The following is a 21,654-nucleotide window of genomic DNA, read 5'->3' as shown; positions in this document are numbered from 1 at the left end:
GACGCAGTCACCTGATAGCTCTTACTGTAACGTAAACACGTTTTCTGTAAAGCTGCTTTGAAACGATATGTATTATGAAAAGTGTTATTCAAATAAATGTGAGTTGAATTGAATCAAAAAGCTGAATATTCTGTTATGCAACTGTTCTTGATGTAACCCTTTGAATCAGAATGTGCTGACACTTTTAAGGACGACTGGTTACATAAAATCTATTTAGGAATTTTGGTCAGCAATCCTTGAATGTCTAGTCTTTGGTCTACTGTACATACTGTAGCTGTCAATTCAAATCAGCCCAACTTTCCATAAAGACTAAACCAGAGCTGTCCGTGGTTCTGAAGCGACTGTTGATCATACAGTGGCAAAGTTTGATGACTCCAGATTCACGGGTCAATGAAAAGTTCTGCTCAATTCTCTGTAGGCCACAAAACTTTAGAAGGGATGAAAATGAAACAAGATTTGTTATTGAATTTTATGCTTTAGAACAATGCAATTATACTGAAAGAAAAATATGGAACCCCCCCCCCCCCCTTTTTTATGGGGAAATGGTCAATGTGTGCTTATAACCACTAAGCCTCAACCACTATAAAACCTCATGTTTTTCAAGCCCAAAGCAGACCCTTAAAACAGATCACAGTTGTCTTTAATCAAGCTCATTTGCTGTTCTAGAAAACAAAGTTATTGGATAAAAGGCATTAATGTGGTTGACGGACCGAATAAACACCAACTTTATTAGCAGCATGTTTGCCAAACCCAAGTTACAACCCCACATGAACATCACACACGCTTTAGATTGGGCAAGAAAAGCCCGTCTGTGAAAGATCTTGAGCTATCTTGCCATCTCAATTGGACACTTTCATGTTTTCAAATCACATCTGACAAGTAATGTTGGTCTTATCCCAGTACAGATGAAAAAAGCAAGAAAAATACACCCCCACTTTGGTTGTATTAACTTACGTTCAAATGCAGAATAAGGCTTCGTATTAATTTGTAAATTCAGTTCTCTGTTCTCCTGAAGGGTCGGAGTTGTCTGGAGTTGGCAGGCTCTCGGTCTCTCTGTTTCTCTCACTCACTCGAGCTGAATTGATAAACACACGCTTCATCTCAGCCAAAGCCAAGTCAAATGTTTGACACACCTGCTGAACAGAAATTGGAAACCTCGAGAGATCATAACAGATCCAAATCTCAGTCTGAACTGGCCTTGTGTTTAACACGTGCTGTAAGTGCATTCTGAAAAGCCACTATATTTAGCACTTTTACTCTTTTGTGTTAGCTGACATAAAGGTTAGCGTGTTTCAGAGACCTGTTGATCACTAATGATAGGAGAACACCTCTGTTACTGGAACTTCTTGGGCTTGGCTCAATGTCACCACATCTAGATCCAAAAATACGCAGCGGTGCCGCTACCCTCGGGGCTGTTAAAATCAGCCCTGTCTATTGCCGCTCTCCAAGCAACCTTTCTGGAATGAAATATTCACAGCTGCTCCTGTGGTTTGGTCAACAAGCCACAGATTCCGTTGGGGAAAGAGTGAAGTTGTGAAGCTGTGAAGGTCACAATATATATTTCAGCTAAAACCAACAAATGGGAATTCCTTCAGCGCTGCACACTGAATATGTATGATGCATCTGAATCGGTTTTTCCCTGCGAGAGCCAAATGACTCTGTGGCTCTTTCATGAGTCAACAGGGGATTACAGACTTATACAACAGGTATTTATATTCCTTGTTTATTTCTTTATTGAGATCTTAATATAATTTGTTTGTTGGCTTGGTAGTTATCAGGAGTCTTTATGTACTCCTGAGCACAAAATGAGGCCCTTTTTCACATTAATCTATACTTTATTGATCATTCACCATTTACTAAAAGAATGGTAAATATGTATTTTAAGAAATAAATAAATAAAATAAGTATTTAGAAAAAAAGAAACACGGATACAGTGGCAAATGTTGAATTAATTTAAATAACAATTTAAAAAAAAAAAAAATTAGGTGAGTTTTAAGTCTTTTTAGAGGCCATATAAATGAATTTGAATAATTAGCCTCATATTGAATAAAACTGAACAAGCAAAATGTGTTTACATAAGCCTATCTTTCATTTATTTTTATAAAACAATATTGACAAAACGCATAATGTGAAGCTACACGTTGATATATGAGCAAGCAGTTAATAACCACACTGAATTTTCTCATAGATGTAAGATTAGTTGTTTGATTCATTCATTCAGTAAAACCAACCGAGTCACTCGTTCAAGTCAAGCGGACTACGCTGGTTACGTTATGTTCCCGATTTACTAAAAAGAACCAACTCATTCGAATGACTCTATGTGGAATCAAACTACATGCGCTGCTGTTTCTGATTTACAAAAAAAAAAAAAGAGAGTGGAATATCGCACTAAACGGTCACGTTGTCTGTCTCGCGCTATAGCTACTGTAAATTCATTTGGTGTGCCGTTGAATAACTATTTTTTAGTACGGTACGTCGCACTAAAGTATGTTAACAAAACGAAAGTCATATGATTTAAAAAATGAAACCAGTTTTTGGTTCCAAGCCTTAGTCTTGAATCTATTTCTATGTAATTGTACATGAAAAGATGTTTACAAACCACCCAAAAGAGCTTCTAAACAAATACATCAATACTCTGACTTCAAATAATGGGAACTGCCTGGGAAAGTCCATGAGTCAACGTCACTGTTCCAATATGAACGCAGAAAAGCAAGAGAGGATGATAAAAGGTGAGACTTAAAAGCAACTTCTCAGTTTTAACTTGCTAATTGCTGGAACTGCTCCGAAGGTTTGAGAGGGAGAGAAAGCGTTAGGCCTTCGGTAGAGATAATCAGAATCAGCCCATAATCTACTGCCAATATTTACATACACACCACATGCCCTTCACATTGACTCTTTTGAAGTGCTGGCTAGTAAAGCACAGTTTGATGATTGAAAGTTGTACTTAAAGTTGAAAATGAGGCAAAAGGGCATTGAGGGTGGATATAGATTTATATGTGGTTTGCGATAACAGCCGAAATATATAAACAAGTATGAATGTTTTCAATTCAGACTGTTTGGGCATGAGTGAACTCAGCTTTAAAACAATCTCAAAGCACAATGTCCCTTCCATGACTGATACTTGGACAATATGTGTGGCAGTGACCGAAGACAGTATGTGTTTTGAATTCTTGAACGCTTTTGGAGATGAGCTCATAGTTATCACTGGGATTTTTTTCTTTTTTTTTTTTTTTTTTTTGGAAACAATGGGGTGTGGTTTCAATTATGGGACTAAGAAAATCACTAAAGCCAATAGTTTTTAAAGGTTAAAAGTTTGTATCAACCGTATCACCCCTTCTCTTGAAAAAGTGCAGCAAATTCATTTTGTTTTACAGCTGTATTTAAATCTGAGAAGTGAATAAAAGAAGAAAATGAGCTTTTCTAAGCATTATGAATGCAACATCTGCTAGGTAAAGAGAAATATATTTATTTATTCATGTGTAACCGATAGAATAGCTTTTTAAAAGAGGAGCATAAATGATAAAAAATGTCCATTCCATTATTTTTTTGTCTTTGTTTTTCTTTAAATATTACATAAAATAAATAATTTATTCCAAAGCTGTCAGGTAAAGAATGGAGATATCAAATACAGTGGCTTTTGCATGTTAATAATATTAGAGTTCTTTACGCTATGGTGCTAGCTTGACTAAATTCGGATGGTAGGATGCGGGGTCTCCGTCTCGGCCTCTCAGTCTTGCACCTTGAGCAAGTGCTTCCAGTAAGTGTTTGCATAACTTTCAGTCCACTGAGTCACAGAGTTTGAGAGTCTGTTAGAGTGTTTCGTATGAGTTAGTACAGCATAAATAACTGCATCCAAAGGTCACACACACAAATACACACAAGCAATACACTCTGTGAAAGGTCTCTTCAGTTCATTCTGGGAGGTTGCAATGTTCGATTCCTCTCCGTCGGTTTTGGTCCAACCTTTCCTTCGCTAGAAAAGGGTTTGGCATAAAAAATGTCCCATATTTTCCCTGGTGCCAATAACTTAAAGAAAAAAAATGTGATAACAGTCTGACTCAGTGAAAAGGAGTTCTCTTAGTTCCTTTACATAGTGCCTTCTTCTCCAAATGGTTCCTTTTTATACTTTCGCAAAATTCCAAGTCTTTCCTCAGTGCAGTTAAATGTTCCCTTTGGTGGGGGTTGTAGCTACACGATAGGAATGGGGAGAAAGTGTGTGGCTGTGTTTTTTCTCCGGGTCTTTTTGGCTCTCATCGGCTTCCCGTTGGCGCTCAAGCCCACGAACATGGGCTTCATCTTGTTCCTCCACTCTGCCGAGGCGTACGTGTTGTACCTGTTCTCCTCTATCCGCTCTATCAGCTTGCAGTCAATGCCGAAATCCCTCTGAAAGAAGAAGATGTGTGAGTGAGTTCTAGATATTGTCTTTGGTCATGTGGTAAAAGTCTATTTGTCAGTTTGTTGATTTATTTAAAATGTAATAATCTGAATGGAATGTCACCAGTGTCAGTAAAAATGCAGTTAATAAAATGAATATATATATATATAACTAAAGAACTATTATAATAGTTATAATAGAAACAGAAAATAAATAGAATATTATAATAGAAACTAAAATTTTCGTTTACTGAAACCATGTGATTTTGGCGCTCCGAACCACTGATTTGAAACAAAAGATTCGTGAAGCTTCATGAAGCAGTGTTTTGAAATCACCCATCACTAGATATTGTTGAATAAAGTCGTTATTTTGTTTTTTTTGGCGCACAAAAAGTATTCTCGTCACTTCATAATATTAAGGTTGAACCACTGTAGTCACATGAACCGTTTTAAATATGTCTTTAGCAACTTTCTTGGCATTGAAAAAGGAAATGATCTTGGAATGGAGGCCTCACTGAGCCATCGGATTTTATCAAAAATATCTTAATTTGTGTTCTGAAGGTGAACGAAGGTCCTATGGGTGTGGAATGACATGATGGTGAGTAATTAATGACCTAATTTTAATTTTTGGGTGAACTAACCCTTTAATATCAAACATATTTGTAATACTTTTTTTTTAAACTAATTGTATTATTTGAATTAAATTAGAATGAAACCACCTTTATTCATGGTTGCATCATCATGAGGATTATTTTCATTCCACATTTTATTCTTTTTCGGATCATAAATAGAATAAATGGTAGCGTACGTCACTGTATTGATTGATATTTCCGCAGCGAAGACAACAGACCTAAGGCGTAGGCGATTACATTTTAGGACTTTCCCCTTCCTCTCAGTTGATTTCACTTTTGGGAAAACTATGGCATTATTTTTGCCTGTTTCGGGTAACATTTGCCATTGACGAGAGCGGATGAATGAAAGGCGATGGGGCTGGAGAGAACTCGGAACAAAGAAGGAGCAGGGGATTGTATGGCTGGATTGTGAATGGAGGAGAACGCATGCATGGAGCAGTATTGGAGGAGAGACTACAGTGTAAGGAAGAGGGCCTTCTCAGCTTACTTTTTCAAAGATAACAGAACTCTTTTGCGCAAGCCGACTTTTGCTGGGGGATTATTTACAGGCAATGGAGTGGAACTGTCCTTTAAAACAACCCCGAGCTTTTTAAGTGCCTCGAGACATGAGAAATAGAGCAGGCTCTCTGACATCAAAGCCTCTTAGAGGGACCTGAGGGCTGACGGATCTTTCTGGAAGCTTGTAAAGAGCTGAATTTCTATAAATAGTTTAGAAATTCTGAATGTTGTTTAAAAATTCCTGATAAGAAGGACGACTTCGGTTTGGACGGGATCGTGAGACGTTATCATTATTTGTCGAAGAGTCCAGTCATTAACCATAATTAAAAGAGAAATGAAGAGAAAATGATGCTCACCGCCCCGTAGACCACCCCTTTCTTGTTAATTGCAAGGTAGTAATTGCTTTGAATCCCCTTGATGGCAACGATGCCCACATCCACAGACTTGATTTCGAGTGTACCTAAAAAAGAAACGTAAACATATCATTTACATAACGTCCACATAAAAGCAATGCAGTTTTTAGAGTTTTGAAATTATGCGAATACTTATTTTACATTAAACGAGGTGCACTGCTGGTATCATATGAAACATGTAATTTTATAATAACATAGAAAGAAGGCATATTTGTGCTTTGATAGAACAGGTAACAAATATCAACATGTAAATAGATAAAGGCATTACAAAAATGACCTCCCTGAACTTAACCCCAGTGCTAGAATCAGACATTCTCCATCTTCCCAGGCAATAGGAGTACTTATCTTCAAAAGTACTCATTTATAAGCTGAAAAGTCATATTTTGCTGTCTTTGTTGTTATTGTTTTCAGAGCTGAAAGGCATACTGGCAAAGGTTTGCAGCCATTAGTGATTCAAGTTGTGGTAACCATTACGGTTTTGCTTTTTAAAAGGCAATTATGTAAACCCATAAAGCCATCACGCTTTAGATGGGATTAGTCCCAGACCAAAGCATGTCCTAGTAGCAAACAGGGCTATATGATCCTATGTTGTTTGTGTATGGGGTTAAAAGAGCTTTTGCCTGCAGCTTCTGGCCTTTGACGAACACAAGCAGTTCAGTTTACCTCGCTGCTTAAGTGAGATCAGTGCTTTTATCAGCAACGATTCAACAAGACATCAAAACCATAAAACCAAGCCTCAAAAGCAAGTAAATAAGTAATAAACAAAACCAGATAATAATTATATTTATTCTAGCATTTTATAAGTATACGGTAATAAAGTAGTTACAAATCATTTGCAAACTATTAGTTTATAGTTAATGCATAGTTTATATATTGTAGTCTATATTGTTAATATATTAATGGGCTATATACAAATTGCGAGTTCTTCATTCATTGTCATTGTAATTAATAAAATTATTATTGTTTGCTCATATGTAAAGAGTTAGATAATGCTTTTAACTTGTTAACCATAAATAGTTATCACTTTAGATTAGGTCATGGAAAATCAGAAAATGTCATTAAGTGCATAAAATCCAACCTTTATTGGACATTATTTGCTTTAGTATTAAGTGTTCTTTAAAATGTTTACAAATAACACTGGTTTAGTCTTTCCTGGGCCCACTGCCTTTTAATAGACCCCCCTAAAGCACGACGTGGGTTTGGTGGGGGGTAACTGAGAATTTATGGGGGAAAGTCATGTGAGAGGAGGCAATGCCTCCATCGCGCTATGATTGAATGTGATTGGTTATGATTGGGTCACACGATAAATCTCGTCTCTTGTTTTTGTGCTTTTGCAAATCAGTCTGAATGAACAAAATGATGGCGTTAATGGGAAGACTAATTAAAAAAAAGTGAGTAAACAGCTCAGCCACTTAGCGCTTTATGTCATGTCAAAATCAAACTTGAAATGGCCTGAAAAGATGATTACTGTGGGGTTTTTTTATTGAGTAATTGGCTTGGTGAAATTAAAGGTACATATTTGTGTCTGTGACAGTGTTTACCGAGCATGATGACTGATGATCCGAAAATAAGTTTACAATTGAAAAGAACAGCTGAATATCAGTTCAAAAATAAAACATATTGTTTAAATTGTTAATGCCTTTAGTTATTATTTTGGAATAAATGTAAAAATGTTTAAAACACTAACTTGATGAGATTTATACTTGGTTTTAATAAATAGAACATTAATTACACTGTTAATGTAAAAATACAAAATAGAAATGTATTTGGTCTTTTCTGTATTTTGTCTTTTATGCAATGTAAAGTAATGTTTATTTAACCAGGAAAATGTGGCAACATTAAGTGTAATTTTACATTTGATTTATAAAAAAAATGTAAAAAACTGAGGACTTTGCCTCCTTACTTCAGAACACACTCTTAAAAAATAACTGTAAAAAAACCCCCAAAACATTTACACAGTAAAATACCGTTTCCATTAAAACAGTAATATACCATAAAAACAATGCATTCTGGGTAATATTTGTCATTTTAAGAAAAGAGGCCTAAAGGCTACTTTCTCAAGAATGAAAATTAATATTACCTAGAATGCATTTCAATATACAGAATTCATTGTAATATACAGAAGTAATATACGGTAAAAACAGTGCATTCTGAGTAATATTTTGAATAATATAACCCAGAATGCACTGTTTTTACCGTATATTACTGTTGCAATGGAAAATGATATTTTACTGTGTAAATTTGTTTATTTTTTTTTACAGTTATTTTTTAGAGTGTGCATGCCACTGATATATAGTTTTAATTTATTTTTCTTTTAGTTTTCAATTTCAACTTATTTTTTCCCATAAGTTGGCAAGGCAACATTGTAGAAGTTTTTTTTTTTTTTTTTTTTTAAGTTTTTAGCTTTTGATCTAATATTTATATTTTATTTCAGCTTTATTTCAGTTAACCAAACAATTGTTAATAGTTTTAATTTAGGTTTTATTTAACAATAACAACACTGGCCTAAACCTGCAAAAAACTGTGGTTGGTCGCTTTATATGTCAGTCAGATGGCCCTATTGCAGCAAAAAGTCAATATATTGCATATTTACTTTCTTAGATGGTCTGTAAATGCCTAACATTGACATGAGAGTTTTGTGACGCAGAAGGATTGAATCCACACCTGTGGATCAGGGACACAAGCGCTGCTACAACAGGAGGATTAAGTGGATCTGAAGGCAGTTCTTCCACATGGGCTCAGGTTGCAGTCACCAAGAGAAGATGTAAGGAGACCTCGTCTCCCATCGGCTCTCCTCCCTCGCCTCAGGTTCATGAACAAGAGCCACAGAATAAAAGGAGGGGGCTCAGAGATGGGATCACAGACTTGGTAGGATTAAGGGGGAATAATCCATGATCAAAGACCAATAGAGCAGACAAAAGCAATGGAACGGCTGCCCAAAATGACACAAGCGCAATTACATTTTGACAAGAAATCCCAAATATATAAAGAACATCTATTATACAGACACATGCATTTGTGTGTACACATGCAGACACAGACATCCCTAAGTGAGTGATGTCATGTGTGCAAAACAACATGTCATGTCTACAGTAAATTTGGTGGCTGTGCTTTAAAGCGTGCAATGTCAAAATAAAGCCAGAATCTTCTGGCAGAAAGCACCTGTTTGCTTTCGTCTATTTGATGTGGTTTGTCAAACCAAAACACACTGATTTTTTTTTTTTTTTTCTATATACGACTGCCTCACGAGTCCCAAGAGTGTTTCCCCTGTCTCCATTGAAGCTGAAATGCAGGTCTGCAACAAAGGGCTGGATTTACAAAATCAAAACATCTCTGAGGCATCTAAGCAACAGGTCTCGCTGCATGCTTTCTTCTTCCACATCATAAACATTTAAGATCTGCCCCTCTTTCATTTCAGATTTCTACCAAAATACCAGGTATTTAATGTGAGATTTGACCTAAAAGTACAGAGAAATGTTTTAAGGCCAGTGTCTGAAGTGCAGTAAGCTCGCAAAAGCACATATTATCTAATCAACATTTTTAAGACATTACCAAGAACAACAGCTGTGCGTGCAACAAGTCTGTTACAGTTTTATTTGGCTCATTAAAGTGTGTCTGCACAGTCATGTTAGAGTTAAAACTCAGCAAACCTCTACAGCAGTGGTTCTCAAACTTAGTCAGATGGTGGACCACCTTAACATTACCGGCGGACCACCTAACACCCGAAGTCTGAGGGAAACTACTTAAAAACAATTACCTACAGTTTTAAATGCCATACAAATTGTCCTTAGTTTAAAATAGCCTATAACTGATATCAGTTACATTATCAAAGTAGCAGAAGCCCTTTATCACAAATTTACATTTTTAAATGATAAAATTCATTTTAAATAAATTTTGGTGTTTTTTTTTATCAATTATAAATATTTTATTTATTTATTATTTTATTTTTAAACAGTCAACTTGTTGGCCATTATTTATTTATTCGTTTATTGTTTTTAAATTATATTATATTTTATTTACTTTTCATTCCTGCCAGTGAACTCGCCAGCCACTTGGAATCCCTCACACAGCACAGTTCGAGAACCGCTGCTCTACAGACAGAAATGCCTTGACTCATAACTGCATGATTACTATTAAACAGTTTTCCTGGCAGACCCAATGTTTTGTTACATCTATATCATGGCGCTCCGGTATTCTGACAAACACGATTTCACCGCCTGCATTATTCAAAGCACTAGCCAAGACATTCTCTTAAAAAAATGCGAGAGAATTTTCTTTTGCGGTGCAAACTAATCCTCCAAGTATTCTTGTTTTACTCCCCGTTAGGGCTCAGATTACAAAGACTTAAAAGCCTCGGCATTTTAACAAGCCCGGCCCCACCTCATACCCGGCCATGTGTCTGTGACATTACACTGCCCATGGCCCAACGGTGGTCCAGAGAGTCCCACCCGTAACCTAGCGTGATCTTCCCTCAGTAGAATTGGCTTCTGCCCCAGGCTCTGTAGGTGGCCACCCCCCTTCCAGCTCAACAGCGTTCAGTGTTTTCTTGGCAGGGTGACAGAGCTCAGGTTATCGCATCTTGTGGTAATTACAAAAACCCCGCAGCCTCATATTTGTAGCCTCGTGCAACCTGCATCACTACCTAAGCCAGTGAGAGAGTGAAAGAGACCCCCATCCACTTCAAACATGTTTGAAAACAACAATTTTTATCAGGCAGATGGACCTTTCCCTAGCAGCGTTCAGATTGGATCGTTTCCAGACATCAAAATAATAATATTACTTGCACTTGGGAACCGTCAACTGCATGTCAGCTCTCCACATCGGTGCAAAGTCCGCATAAGTCAAGTCATATATTACACCAGGGTGCTTAATTGTCCTGGGAACCTCGGACTGCCACGCCTCAGACACGCACGTCTTTTCAATTAACCCCCCCGTCTACAGGACCATAAAGGAAAAAGGGTCCCCATTAAAAGGCATCTTTGCAGCTGACCCGTCATTGGCTTCTGATGACAGTGACTTGCACCTTTGATCTGGGCTCTGCGGGCCCCCGGCTCCTGGGCTCGGGGAGATCAGTGGACAGGTCTGGGGGGCCGGTCTCATTATCCCACTCTCCTGGTTCTGCTGAAATAGAGTGACTTTGGATGAACTCAGGCTGGAAGGACTGCGAATGTGTTTGTATGCAGCCTTTTTGAAGATTTTACAACCTGATCTTACGGGAAACCGCAACTATGTTACCAGGTGACAATTTCGTATGAATTTGTATGATGTGAATTGTACAAAAACACAATTATTTAAAAAAAAAAAGGAAGCATGAAGGTCAACTCCTATCCCTACCTCTAAACATACCTGGGGCGTAAGCAGATTGTATGAAAACGTACGAATGAGATCGTATAAATTCAAACGAATTAGCCACCAATTCACAAATTAATTACGAATTGCCATAAGATTGTGCTGGATTTTATCACGTCTGCTCTTTGTTCATAAGCAGAGTTCACTGGATTGAATGGAGAAATGCAACATTTTTCATGCTAATAGCCACAAATCAGATCAGATGACGATAACCTGTTTTCGTCATGTTAAAAACAAAAACGAACTTTGGATTTAGTTTTGAATTTTGTTTTTAAAACAGCCTTTCTGCAGTGCACAAGGTGGTTTACAGAAACCATATGTGGACTTTGCAGACAGACTCAGAATAACAAATGATTTTTTTTTATTTCATTTTTTAAACAGGATTTCGTTGCTCATTTTCCTACTGAAACTTGCTAATAAAGAGCAATGCAAACTCACTGGTAAAAACAGTTATGCAATCCGTTCTCCCTCTCATCCACCAGGTATTTTCTGAGAACTTGTAGCACATCTGCCTCTAAATATGTCTTTAGGGCTCTAGATCCATATCTTAATGCCAAAAAATAATGGCCAGCCTCCTAATCCAAGCACACACTACAAGACTAAAGCAAAAGGAAGGTGAGAGTGGGAAGCAGAAGTCAAACGTTGTATTTTGCTTTACAATTGTAATTGAAAGTCTGCATGTGACAGTGCGCAGAAGAACCTGTGAATCTTTAAATGTGCACAGCCAACCTTCAGTCTTGTAGTGTGCGCTTGGCCTAAAGAAAAACATAAAAGGAACACATGATTTAAGGCCAGTGACTTGCCCTACAGATGATGTGTATTTGACTACATGATAACATTACGTTTCCCAGGGGCATAAGGTTTGAATGTGCATGGCCTGGTCTGAGCTTAATACACAAGAAATAGCTCTATTTCATGTTACGTAATGGGTCCTCGGACAGTAGTGAAAACAGTAGTGCTGTTCTCCTGCTATAAATCTGCTAAAATGTGACTCATTGAAACAGCACATAAAGAAGAGTAAGTCAAAAAATGAGTACAATTCTTCTTTTCTCTCTTGCAGTTGCATAAGCTCCATTTACACAGTATATACTCAGTATATAGCTCCTATATAATGGGTTGTTTTGAGATTTATTTAAGAGAGGACTGGGATTATATGAACTGAGAGAAATTATGTAGTTGAATTATATATAAATATATAAAATTATTTCCATGATTTGTTATCACAACATTTTTTCAAAAGAATTTTGTCAAATCAACTTCAATAATTTATGTGGTTCAGATAACATAATATTTTGAGTTTCTGTTGATTAAATCAATTGCCTTTATTGTATTTACTCAAATTTTTAATTTCAATGAACTCAAAATTTGAAGGCAATCAGGTAACTTACTTTAAGTTATTTTTTTACAAAAATGAAAATTCTGTCAGCATCTGCATCAAACTTAACCTGTCTGAGTGAACTGGATCAACTGATACTTTGAAAAGATCGGATTCAAAATAAATATTTATTTGATTATTTGTTCATGATTTTATAACTTCTATGTTGTTGTTTTTTTGTCACTTTTGCCTCATTCACTTTCATTATCATTATAATGAAGTGGCAAGGAGAGCATTTGTTAACCACCCTGTAAACTGCTCAACTAATTTTTAATGACAGACAGATTTGCTTAATGTTTGCATTGCCAGGGCAATGAAACCACTGAAACACTTTGGCGCTCACAAGCAAATGAAACCATGCATGCACTATCCTCAAACACACACGTTACACAAGATAACCAAACACAGAGACAAGCTTCTGTGGCGGCAAACAGATTCCAACCTCCTGCTAGATGTCAGAGCAGACACCCATCTTAATGAGGACCAAAGCAAGGCCACTCAAACTTCCTGCTCACGTCTTTGACTGGTCAGATGCATCTCTGCTCACACTGTCCCTGGTCTCACTTCAGTTCTTTGATGCCCCAACCGCCGCCATATGTTCAAGCACACATCGCTTAGGAATTCCCCTTGGAGCTTGTGAGAAGATCTGTTTGAGGAAAGCTTCACCCTGTTCTCAGCTATACATTTGTCCAGTATTGTAGAATGTCAAACACTTAACAGATTTATAGGACACTGAAAGACATTTCCTATTCCCTCAGGCTTGATAAATATAAAGAGAACAATGGGTATTTGTACAGTAGATATCTCAGTTATCAAGACTCCCTGTACCTGACTTAAAACTTGTTACATCTAGGTCTTACACCATAAATTGCTCAATGATCAGTAGTATTGTAAAGTGATTGATTCCTGAAAGTAAACACTCATCGTTCCAGTGGTCTGTGGGCAAGTGTGCTTTTGGTCACTGTCTGTTGGCAATCAGACAGACCGTAGCAGAAAAGAGACAGTGGTGTTTCTCCCCAGCACACCCCATGGCACAAATGGTGCTCTGCTTTAGGTAATGGGGTCAGAGGTTAGGCATACATCTGGTCTTCCACTCCTCCAGGTTGAACTTTCAGCAGGGAAAAATGGATGCATTAACTAGATGAAGATGTTACTGCAGAATTTACACACGTGCTGTGGGTTTAATGGACTCAAATGTACTTTTATGGCATTTTGAAAACATTTACTTTTATATAAATTTACACGATGAAACTATAAAATACAAATTATGACACATCAATTTTCAATATCAGTCAAAAATACAGTAAAAATAGTGATCTTGTAAAAATATTACAATTTAAAATAACTGTTTTCTATTTTAATATATTTTAAAATGTACAGTAATGTATTCCTGTGATGGCAAAGCTGAATTTTCAGCATCATTACTCCAGTCATCAGTGTCACATGATCCTTCAGAAATCATTCTAATATGCTGATTGTTGCTCAAGTGGTGCTCAAGAAATATTTCTTATTATTATCAATGCTGAAAACAGTTGTGTTGCTTAATATTTCCTTTTCTCTTAATATCTTGCTGACCCCAAACTTTTGAACAGTCGTATACAGTAGATGGAAGAAACATAATGGAACAATAGACAACTTATAATTAAACATAAAGCTATCAAAATGTTGGATTTTTTGAGGGCTGTGGATCTTGTAGAGATGTCTTGTTAAAACAAGCTCTGTTATTTATGAATCAGAAAGGAGAAAGTATATGAGGACGTCTAGGTCAAAGAGAATGAAACACTGACACTAACCTTTTGCACATCAGCTCAATCCTCATAAGTCACTTTTATTACTTGTGTGGTTGGGATTTCCCATGGGAGCTATAAACGGGCACCGTAACCACAGAGAGCACACACACACACACACTAACACACACAAACACTTCTGAAAAGTGCCATCCATGTGGTCAGGGCTGGCAACATGTCATTTAAATTCACATATTGCATATGTTCATTTACATCAGTGAGTCATTTTACAGCTACATTTGAGCTATAAAGCAAGAGCTGACTGAATGTACTGATGCAGTCATATGATAAATCTCATATGAAAATGATCACTAACTAGTAAGGCTGCGCAATTAATCTTTGAGTCAAAATGTTTTGTTTGCAACATGCTTTTTGGAGTGGTTGAGCTAATGACCAAATCAGTCATTTCCATTGTGTGCATGAATGCAATGGTAAAACAAAAGGCTTTTAAATTAGTATATGACCAATCAGTAATAACAACTGGTCCTACAAAGCGAGCGTAACAGGTCCTACTCACATCCACTCAGAGCAGGATTCGAACAGGCATGGGATGTGTGCATGCTAACAAGGACGCTAAAACCGCAGCCTCTAGCGTCAGTCGCTAGTGTCCAGGGGAATGAAGTTTTACCTGCACGGCTCATTACTAGCTGGCCTCCTTTACACTCACACCCCTAAACCTCACTCCCATCTGGGTCACAGCACCAATGTAACTGGTCCTACTCGCACACACTCTGAGCAGGATTCAAACCAGTGTCATGGGAAGCAGGTGCGCTAGCTAGCAAGGACACTAAAGACCACAACTTCTAACGTCAGACGCTAGTGTGTGTCTTGAGACAAGCTGGCCTCTGTTACATGAGGATACTTCACTTCTGATCATGGTGACAGAATGATGCTGAACAAAAATCACCTGATGCTCAAGAAGAAGGTTCAGTACCAAAGTGGGTCATTTAGTTTTTAGTTGTTGAGATTTGCAAGATGCAAATAATAAATACGAGACTGAATCCAGGGGCCTCATTTATAAAAATGTTATGTAGAAAGAAACTGCCCTACATTTTATCTAAGATCATTTCTCAATGTGCACATGTATGATTGATAGAAAAAATGAACGTATGCACAAAAAAAACGAACGCGTACAACGTGCGTACGCCTCTCTTCCAGATGTGAAATCTATTTCTGCATTATAGGCCATTTTATAGCCTATAGATTTGCTGAAATAATTTACACGTGTGTAACCAAAGTATGCATACTAAATAATTGAACTTTAATGCTATGTAATTATGCTAACAGGGTTTTCTGCTTAGATTTCCAAATACCTGCAGTACTCCCACTCTGCCACAAGGAAAAGTGCGTATGCCTGCTTAGAACCTGATGTGTGCTAAGCCCTTTTCTACGACAAAAATGTTCCACGTTTTATACATCTGAACACTGGCTTGGATTTTAGCAAACACACGCTCTGGATAATAATAATAATAAAATCGCTCAGTCATTTAGTGTAAGTTTTTTCAATAGAAACTAATAAGAGCAATTACAATATTAAGATTTATGATTTTTGCCCTATTAACAAGCATCAGATGATTGTTTTCAATTTGTTCCAGCGGACTTGCTGAGCGTGGCTTGCGGTTATCTTGTTACTGTTCCTGATGAAGCATTTAACGTCACACCAGCCTCAGTGAGAGTCATAACAACAATGCAGCGCAACATTACCCAGCAGACCAGTGTCCCTGCACTCTAGTTTCTGAGAAACACTTGACAGAATATGCTTATTCATCGTCCTCTCTCATTAAAACGACAAAACAGCTTTTATACGAGGTAAACTGACAGAAGCTGATGGAACGTTAACATTCATTTAGCAAACAAGTAATTTTAATCCAGTAAGAGGTTTGTTTACTATACAGTTGATAAGGTTCAGCCAAATGCATACAAAGCAGCTTAACACCTGAAATAAAACTAGCAATTTATATAAATGTTCTCTCATGAAGAAAAACATAGTCTTAAAATCTTCAAGAGTACCACTCTGAGCAAAGCTAATGGAGTTTGGCCTGGAAACACCTCATTAGACCAGCAATAATCTGTATTCTTAATTGAGCCCTATTAGATTAAATTGACCCCAAATGGAGTGAGAGGCGTATAATGACCGCTGGTCTGACCCTTGTTTGATCTGCTGCCCAAGAGCTGACACGATGATTGGAAAGACCCCTGCACTTTAGACCTTGCGATTCAACCAGTAGTTGAACTCCGATCGGACACATCCCCTCAATCAAAGCTGTCAAGGCCTAATGATCCTCATTAACAATTTCCTCCGGCCACGCCAATGCCGCTGAACTACAACAGCAGAGGTTTTGCACTCGTGTCAATACTGACGGTTTCTTAAGCACGAGGACCGTGTGATAAACACAAAACAATTGCGCAGAGGAAAGAGAGGGCAAACAAGAACAAAACAGGAAAAGAAATATTAAACTCAGGCCGGTCCGTGTGAGAGCTTTTGCATCACAGTGAGCTTGTTGTTAGCCTCGCTCAATACACCGAGGACAGCTCTGAGTTCCAGCACAGGGTGCCCTTTCCAAAAATGTCTTAGGGGAGACACAATGTGACAAAAGTGATACTGAGCTGATGGATTCTGAAAGAAAATCAAACAATATGGGTGGGATAGGATTTCAAGCTGCACATAGACAGGTCTTTTGTGGACTTGAAAACTAAAGAAGGCTGGACTTGAGAACCTCAAACATGGACAAAGAGACTCTCTGACTGGGAGTTTGAATCTGGGAAATGTAACAATCTATCATACTTAGGCTCTCTGCAAATATTTTTCCACATCAAATATGCAAAACAAATATTGGCCCTCTCGTAAAATACCGGCTTTTGATTTACTGCGAGTGTTTACGGTGGTGTAAATGTAAATTTCACATCAAGATGTGACATTTTATATGTGCATTGCTGGTAAATAGACTATATTAATGTCTCATTAAAACTGCAGGGTTTGGTAAACAAAATATGTCATGTCTTATACTTTATGCATTTTAAAATGTATGGCTGAAGTTATGCTCATGCAGAAAAATTTCTGACCTTTCTGAATTTCAGCAGAATGCAAAGTGTGCTATTCATAAACATTGAATGTGGAAGTGTAATATATATATTTTTTAAAAACGAGTTTGACAGACACAGATATGTTGTGCACAGCCTTTTCCCTCTTCATAAAGTTCAGGTCTATTTAAACACCGGGCCATCAAACACAAAGATTATTGTCGACATGACGTCAGGCTATATACAATAACATGCCGTGCTGTTCATGGGAATATTCTTTTTGTTAACTCGAGAGAAATATTACACCGCAAAGGGACTGGTTCCTTTTAAAATGCCAGTGGCTCCAACTGGAGTAAAATCATTTGAGGATGTTTTGATGTTTCAAGTACATGATGAAACATAACATAGCAAACCACTCATTTCTGCCCTTTTTACGGGCATTTGTGGCAACAACAATGGTCTCTGATTACAGAATAAATCAAGCAAACACGCCTGTTGTAAACGCCGAACACTAACATTGCACTATGCCGCTGTTTTTTAAAGCGAAAGACACAGGGAGCACTGCTGCTACCTTGTGGGCACCAGAGGCCCTTCGAATTCAATTATAGCGTCCGCAAAAAAGTGCAGGGAAAGCAGAGGGATGGCAGAGGTCCAATCTGTTTTGGAGAAATGATCCATTCACCAACAAGTGGTTCCCCTTTGCTATGCCTCCCGCAGACATTCCAGGCCATATCCACATTTCAGATATATCGGCACTGAAACGAGATGTGAATCCCGACCAGCGCATCTGGTCGGAACATTATTACCAGTATGCTTCATGCCTAAGGGTCATTGTGGGAGCTAACAAGGACAGTGCAGTTTTCACATGTGGTAAGCAAGTGGTGGGATTTTTTGTACAGTGATCATTGGCATAAGGATTAGTACAAAACATGGCGTATATATATAATGAAATAAATAAATAAATAAATATATATATATATATATATATATAAATGATTAAAAATGCATTAAAATATATATAATTATGTATACATTTAACATCTACAACATTGGACATCTAATACTGTCCAGCTTTCTGGACAAAAGTCTTTGATGGTAGTTGAAAGCTTTCCAAAACTCTTCAAGCTTGGACTTGGATTTATTAAGAAACTTTCTGTGCAACACATTTAAGAGGCAGTTCAGCTAATTGAAATACCCACAGCCATATCTTGCGGGGTTCCAGCACACCCTTGTCTAAAAAAGCCAAGCAGCACGCACATGGGACCCATATGTCAAAGCTTTTTTTATTAGTGGCAATGTGCGCGCAACCTACTAACGAAAAAGTGCAGAGGGAGTTTTCAGAGTGTGGTGGCCAGGTGCTTTGAGCTCCTCGCCGGGTGTCTGGACATGCCACGAACAGTAAAATGAAGTGGAAATTCTTCTGATTATTTAAAGATTATTTATGGTTGAACGTGATGACACTTTCAACACAGAAAAAAGTATAAAATCACTTGACTTATGTTTTAAATGAATAAATTCTTAAAAGTAAGCCATTTATTGCAGCAACAAGGGAGTTACGGGAGCACTAATAAAGATAACTGATGTACTGCGCGATGTTCTGAGAGCCAAGGTTTACCTGGTACTCCCCTGGTATTTTCAAATTGGTTCCAGGAAACCTGCTATGAATAAATCTGCGCACTGAAACCTAAGGACCAACATTAGTGCTGACTACCTCTTAGCAACGCATGCGAACTCCACGCACAGCAGCTCGCGCCCACCAACATCAAGTAAGGTTTATATTATGTGCTGGATGTTTCACTCCGAAATCAAAGGAGGCAGGAAATAAGCAGTGCCATTTCTTCTATGGGACCCACATGTGAAGGGAAAGAGGAGAAAAATGGGTGTTACTTACTGTACGGATCGTCCTTGCTTTTGGTGCCATTGACTTTTCCGTTCTTATCGATCCTGAGAAAGAACTTCTGGTAGGAGAAGAGTTTCCTCCTGCGCACATCCCCCGTGAGGTGGTTGTAGCTGCGCACATGCCGCCCCACCACGGCAGCCGACGAGGAGTTTGCGCCCCTCGGGGCACGTACGGCCCTGTGAGAGTCATGGCAGGCCACAGGCAGAGCCGAACACAGGAGCAGAAGCAGCAGCGGCAGGGAAAGGCAGGACAGACGGAACCAGGCTGAGGCACCCTTAGTCACTTTCCATTTGCACATTGTCCTGGAGCTCGGAAGACTGGGAAGAGCCTCACAGAAAGGTACATGCTGAAGAGCTGGATGGGAGAAAGGGTGATAACAGGAGGTGAAGCCCCGTGAAGCGTCCGTGGCGGTCTCGTCTGCTTGTGCTGCTCAGGCTGGATCCGGTTCCCCTTGTGTCCAGAAGGAATGTGTCAACATCCATAACTCAAAACACCTCTGTGGGGAACCGCTTCACCTCCTCCTGCTCTCCCACGTACAATCCACTGAAGAACCCCTGTCAGACGGGGGAAAACAAGGACAGCGAGAGACAACAAAAATGTTCTGGAGAAGAACGGCAAAACGACCCGAATGCAACAGGGCAGCGAATCTGTTCTTGATGAAACGAGAGGAATCCACAGTAGGAAAAAAAGTGTAATCCCTGCTGTGTCCAGCTCTCTCACTCTCTCAATGTCCCTCTGATTTAGAGTGTGTTTCCCTTCTGCTCACCACTGAAGTGCTGAGAGGATCCTGAGGTGGAGCAGACTGAGCTCTGACACTCCTCTCACCTTATTTATTTGGTTCAGGGCCCCAGATGTAATCTTTAGCTAATAGGGAGACTGTGAAAGCAGTCGGCTTTGAAGATCAGCGTGTGCGCGTGCATGTTTTGCTTGCATGTGTGCGTCAGAATGAGAGGCGACGAGGGGCATTTTTCCTCGCCCCTCTCCTATCTGTCTCACTCTGTTTCTCCCAATTGCCTCACCCACTCTCAGTGTCTCCCTCTCTCTCACTGCCCCTCCCACCCCGCTCCCTCCCATCTGGGCTGGGAGCCCCATGCGTCGGCCCGTACAGGTCTCCTTCGGCTAACTGCTGCAGCCCCCCCGTGGCATGCGAGCCTTATCAGAGACACCTGGAGCTGATTGCTGCTTTTTTGTTCTCATTTACCGCCATCCTCATCAGTCCTCTTCTGTCCTGCGTTAGAAAAAAACAAGACTCGGATGAACCTGCACTGTTTGTGCCTTGAATACACTTTTGGAATAAGTTTATAGCAGCGATATAAAAGTCTTAGCCATTAATCTACTTTTAAAGGGCATTTCCTACAACAAAATGAGACATCAATGCTGTCGTGGGACAGAACTCACCCTGAAAACAATCTTTGTTTCAAATCTGGTTTGTGTGTTGTTTCATTTCCTTTTCATATTGTCTAACAGAATCCGTATCTCCGCTTGTTCGACATCCCTCTCTATTTTTCGGTGGAAAAACCAAGCCAGATTCAACTTCTGCCAAGTAAATATCATTCATATCATATTTGGGCACATCTTCAGTCCTAAATTCCAACCTGTAGTGCAGCTGAGAGCCAAGTCAGTTAGTAACTTTAACTAAACAAGGTGTGAGAAGCTCTTTAAGGCATTATGTGACTATGGACATTTCTGTAAGGGGGTGTCCTGAAGGAAAAGCTTATTAATTGAAATTCTGATGTTGCATAATCATTTCACCTTCATGCCAGACTTATCTTGCGCCAAAAAAAGTGTTGGAGTCGCAAAGAAGCGAGGAAGTCGACCACTAACTGGGGGAGACGTTTACTCATTACGGGTGGGGGGAAGGGCTGCAAAAGAAGAGGGAAAAGAAACATGTGTTAGTACAACTAAACTGTGCCTAGTGCATTTGAATGAAACAGTATGATTTGCCATCAATTTAATGTCAAAAATCTCTTCAGAAACAAAGTTTTCTTAACAAACGTTTCCATTGCGCTCAGAGAAGCAGATATACCTTTGCCAATTTCATTCATGGTTTACTTAGTAGGGCATATTGTTTTGCAAAACACATTGCTCGGCAAATCATTGTCATAATTTTCTATAGCACAAAGTTCAAAGTACTATATTTCGCATTCTTATCTTCATATTGTCATCGAAATGGCAAAGATGTGGGGTGATGTTCTTGTTCTCGGGTCTGGAGTTAAAACAAAACTTTACTGGCACTGGGTCCCTCTAGTGAGACAAACTTTAACAACAGGAGAAAACCCAAACCTAATCCTCTTAAAAGCTGATG

General features: G+C 38.7%; 1 protein-coding gene across 1 annotated transcript; it reads right to left on the bottom strand.

The window, feature by feature from the left end:
• Nucleotides 1-3,443: 3,443 nt before the first annotated feature.
• fgf10a (fibroblast growth factor 10a) lies at nucleotides 3,444-20,521 on the bottom strand. Its single transcript, XM_051877799.1, has 3 exons — nucleotides 19,341-20,521; nucleotides 5,861-5,964; nucleotides 3,444-4,383 (listed from the first exon to the last, which is right to left on the bottom strand). Exons 1-3 carry the CDS (start codon nucleotides 19,645-19,647, stop codon nucleotides 4,189-4,191), a joined length of 606 nt encoding a protein of 201 aa, XP_051733759.1. The 5' UTR covers nucleotides 19,648-20,521; the 3' UTR covers nucleotides 3,444-4,188.
• Nucleotides 20,522-21,654: the final 1,133 nt, after the last annotated feature.

The sequence above is a fragment of the Ctenopharyngodon idella genome, chromosome 21 (assembly GCF_019924925.1).
Source record: "Ctenopharyngodon idella isolate HZGC_01 chromosome 21, HZGC01, whole genome shotgun sequence".
NCBI classification, from domain to species: Eukaryota; Metazoa; Chordata; class Actinopteri; order Cypriniformes; family Xenocyprididae; genus Ctenopharyngodon; species Ctenopharyngodon idella.
The sequence above is the reverse complement of the archived record's forward strand: the minus strand, read 5'-3'. Positions and strand labels throughout refer to the sequence as shown.

What these genes read in the sequence shown, in the direction of transcription:
- fgf10a (XM_051877799.1), bottom strand. Translation starts at nt 19,647, where the DNA reads ATGTGCAAATGGAAAGTGACTAAGGGTGCCTCAGCCTGGTTCCGTCTG. An exon ending in AAGCAAGGACGATCCGTACA is followed by an intron (nt 5,965 to 19,340) that starts GTAAGTAACACC and finishes TTTCTTTTTTAG; the next exon opens with GTACACTCGAAATCAAGTCT. An exon ending in AAGGGGTGGTCTACGGGGCG is followed by an intron (nt 4,384 to 5,860) that starts GTGAGCATCATT and finishes TTCTTCTTTCAG; the next exon opens with AGGGATTTCGGCATTGACTG.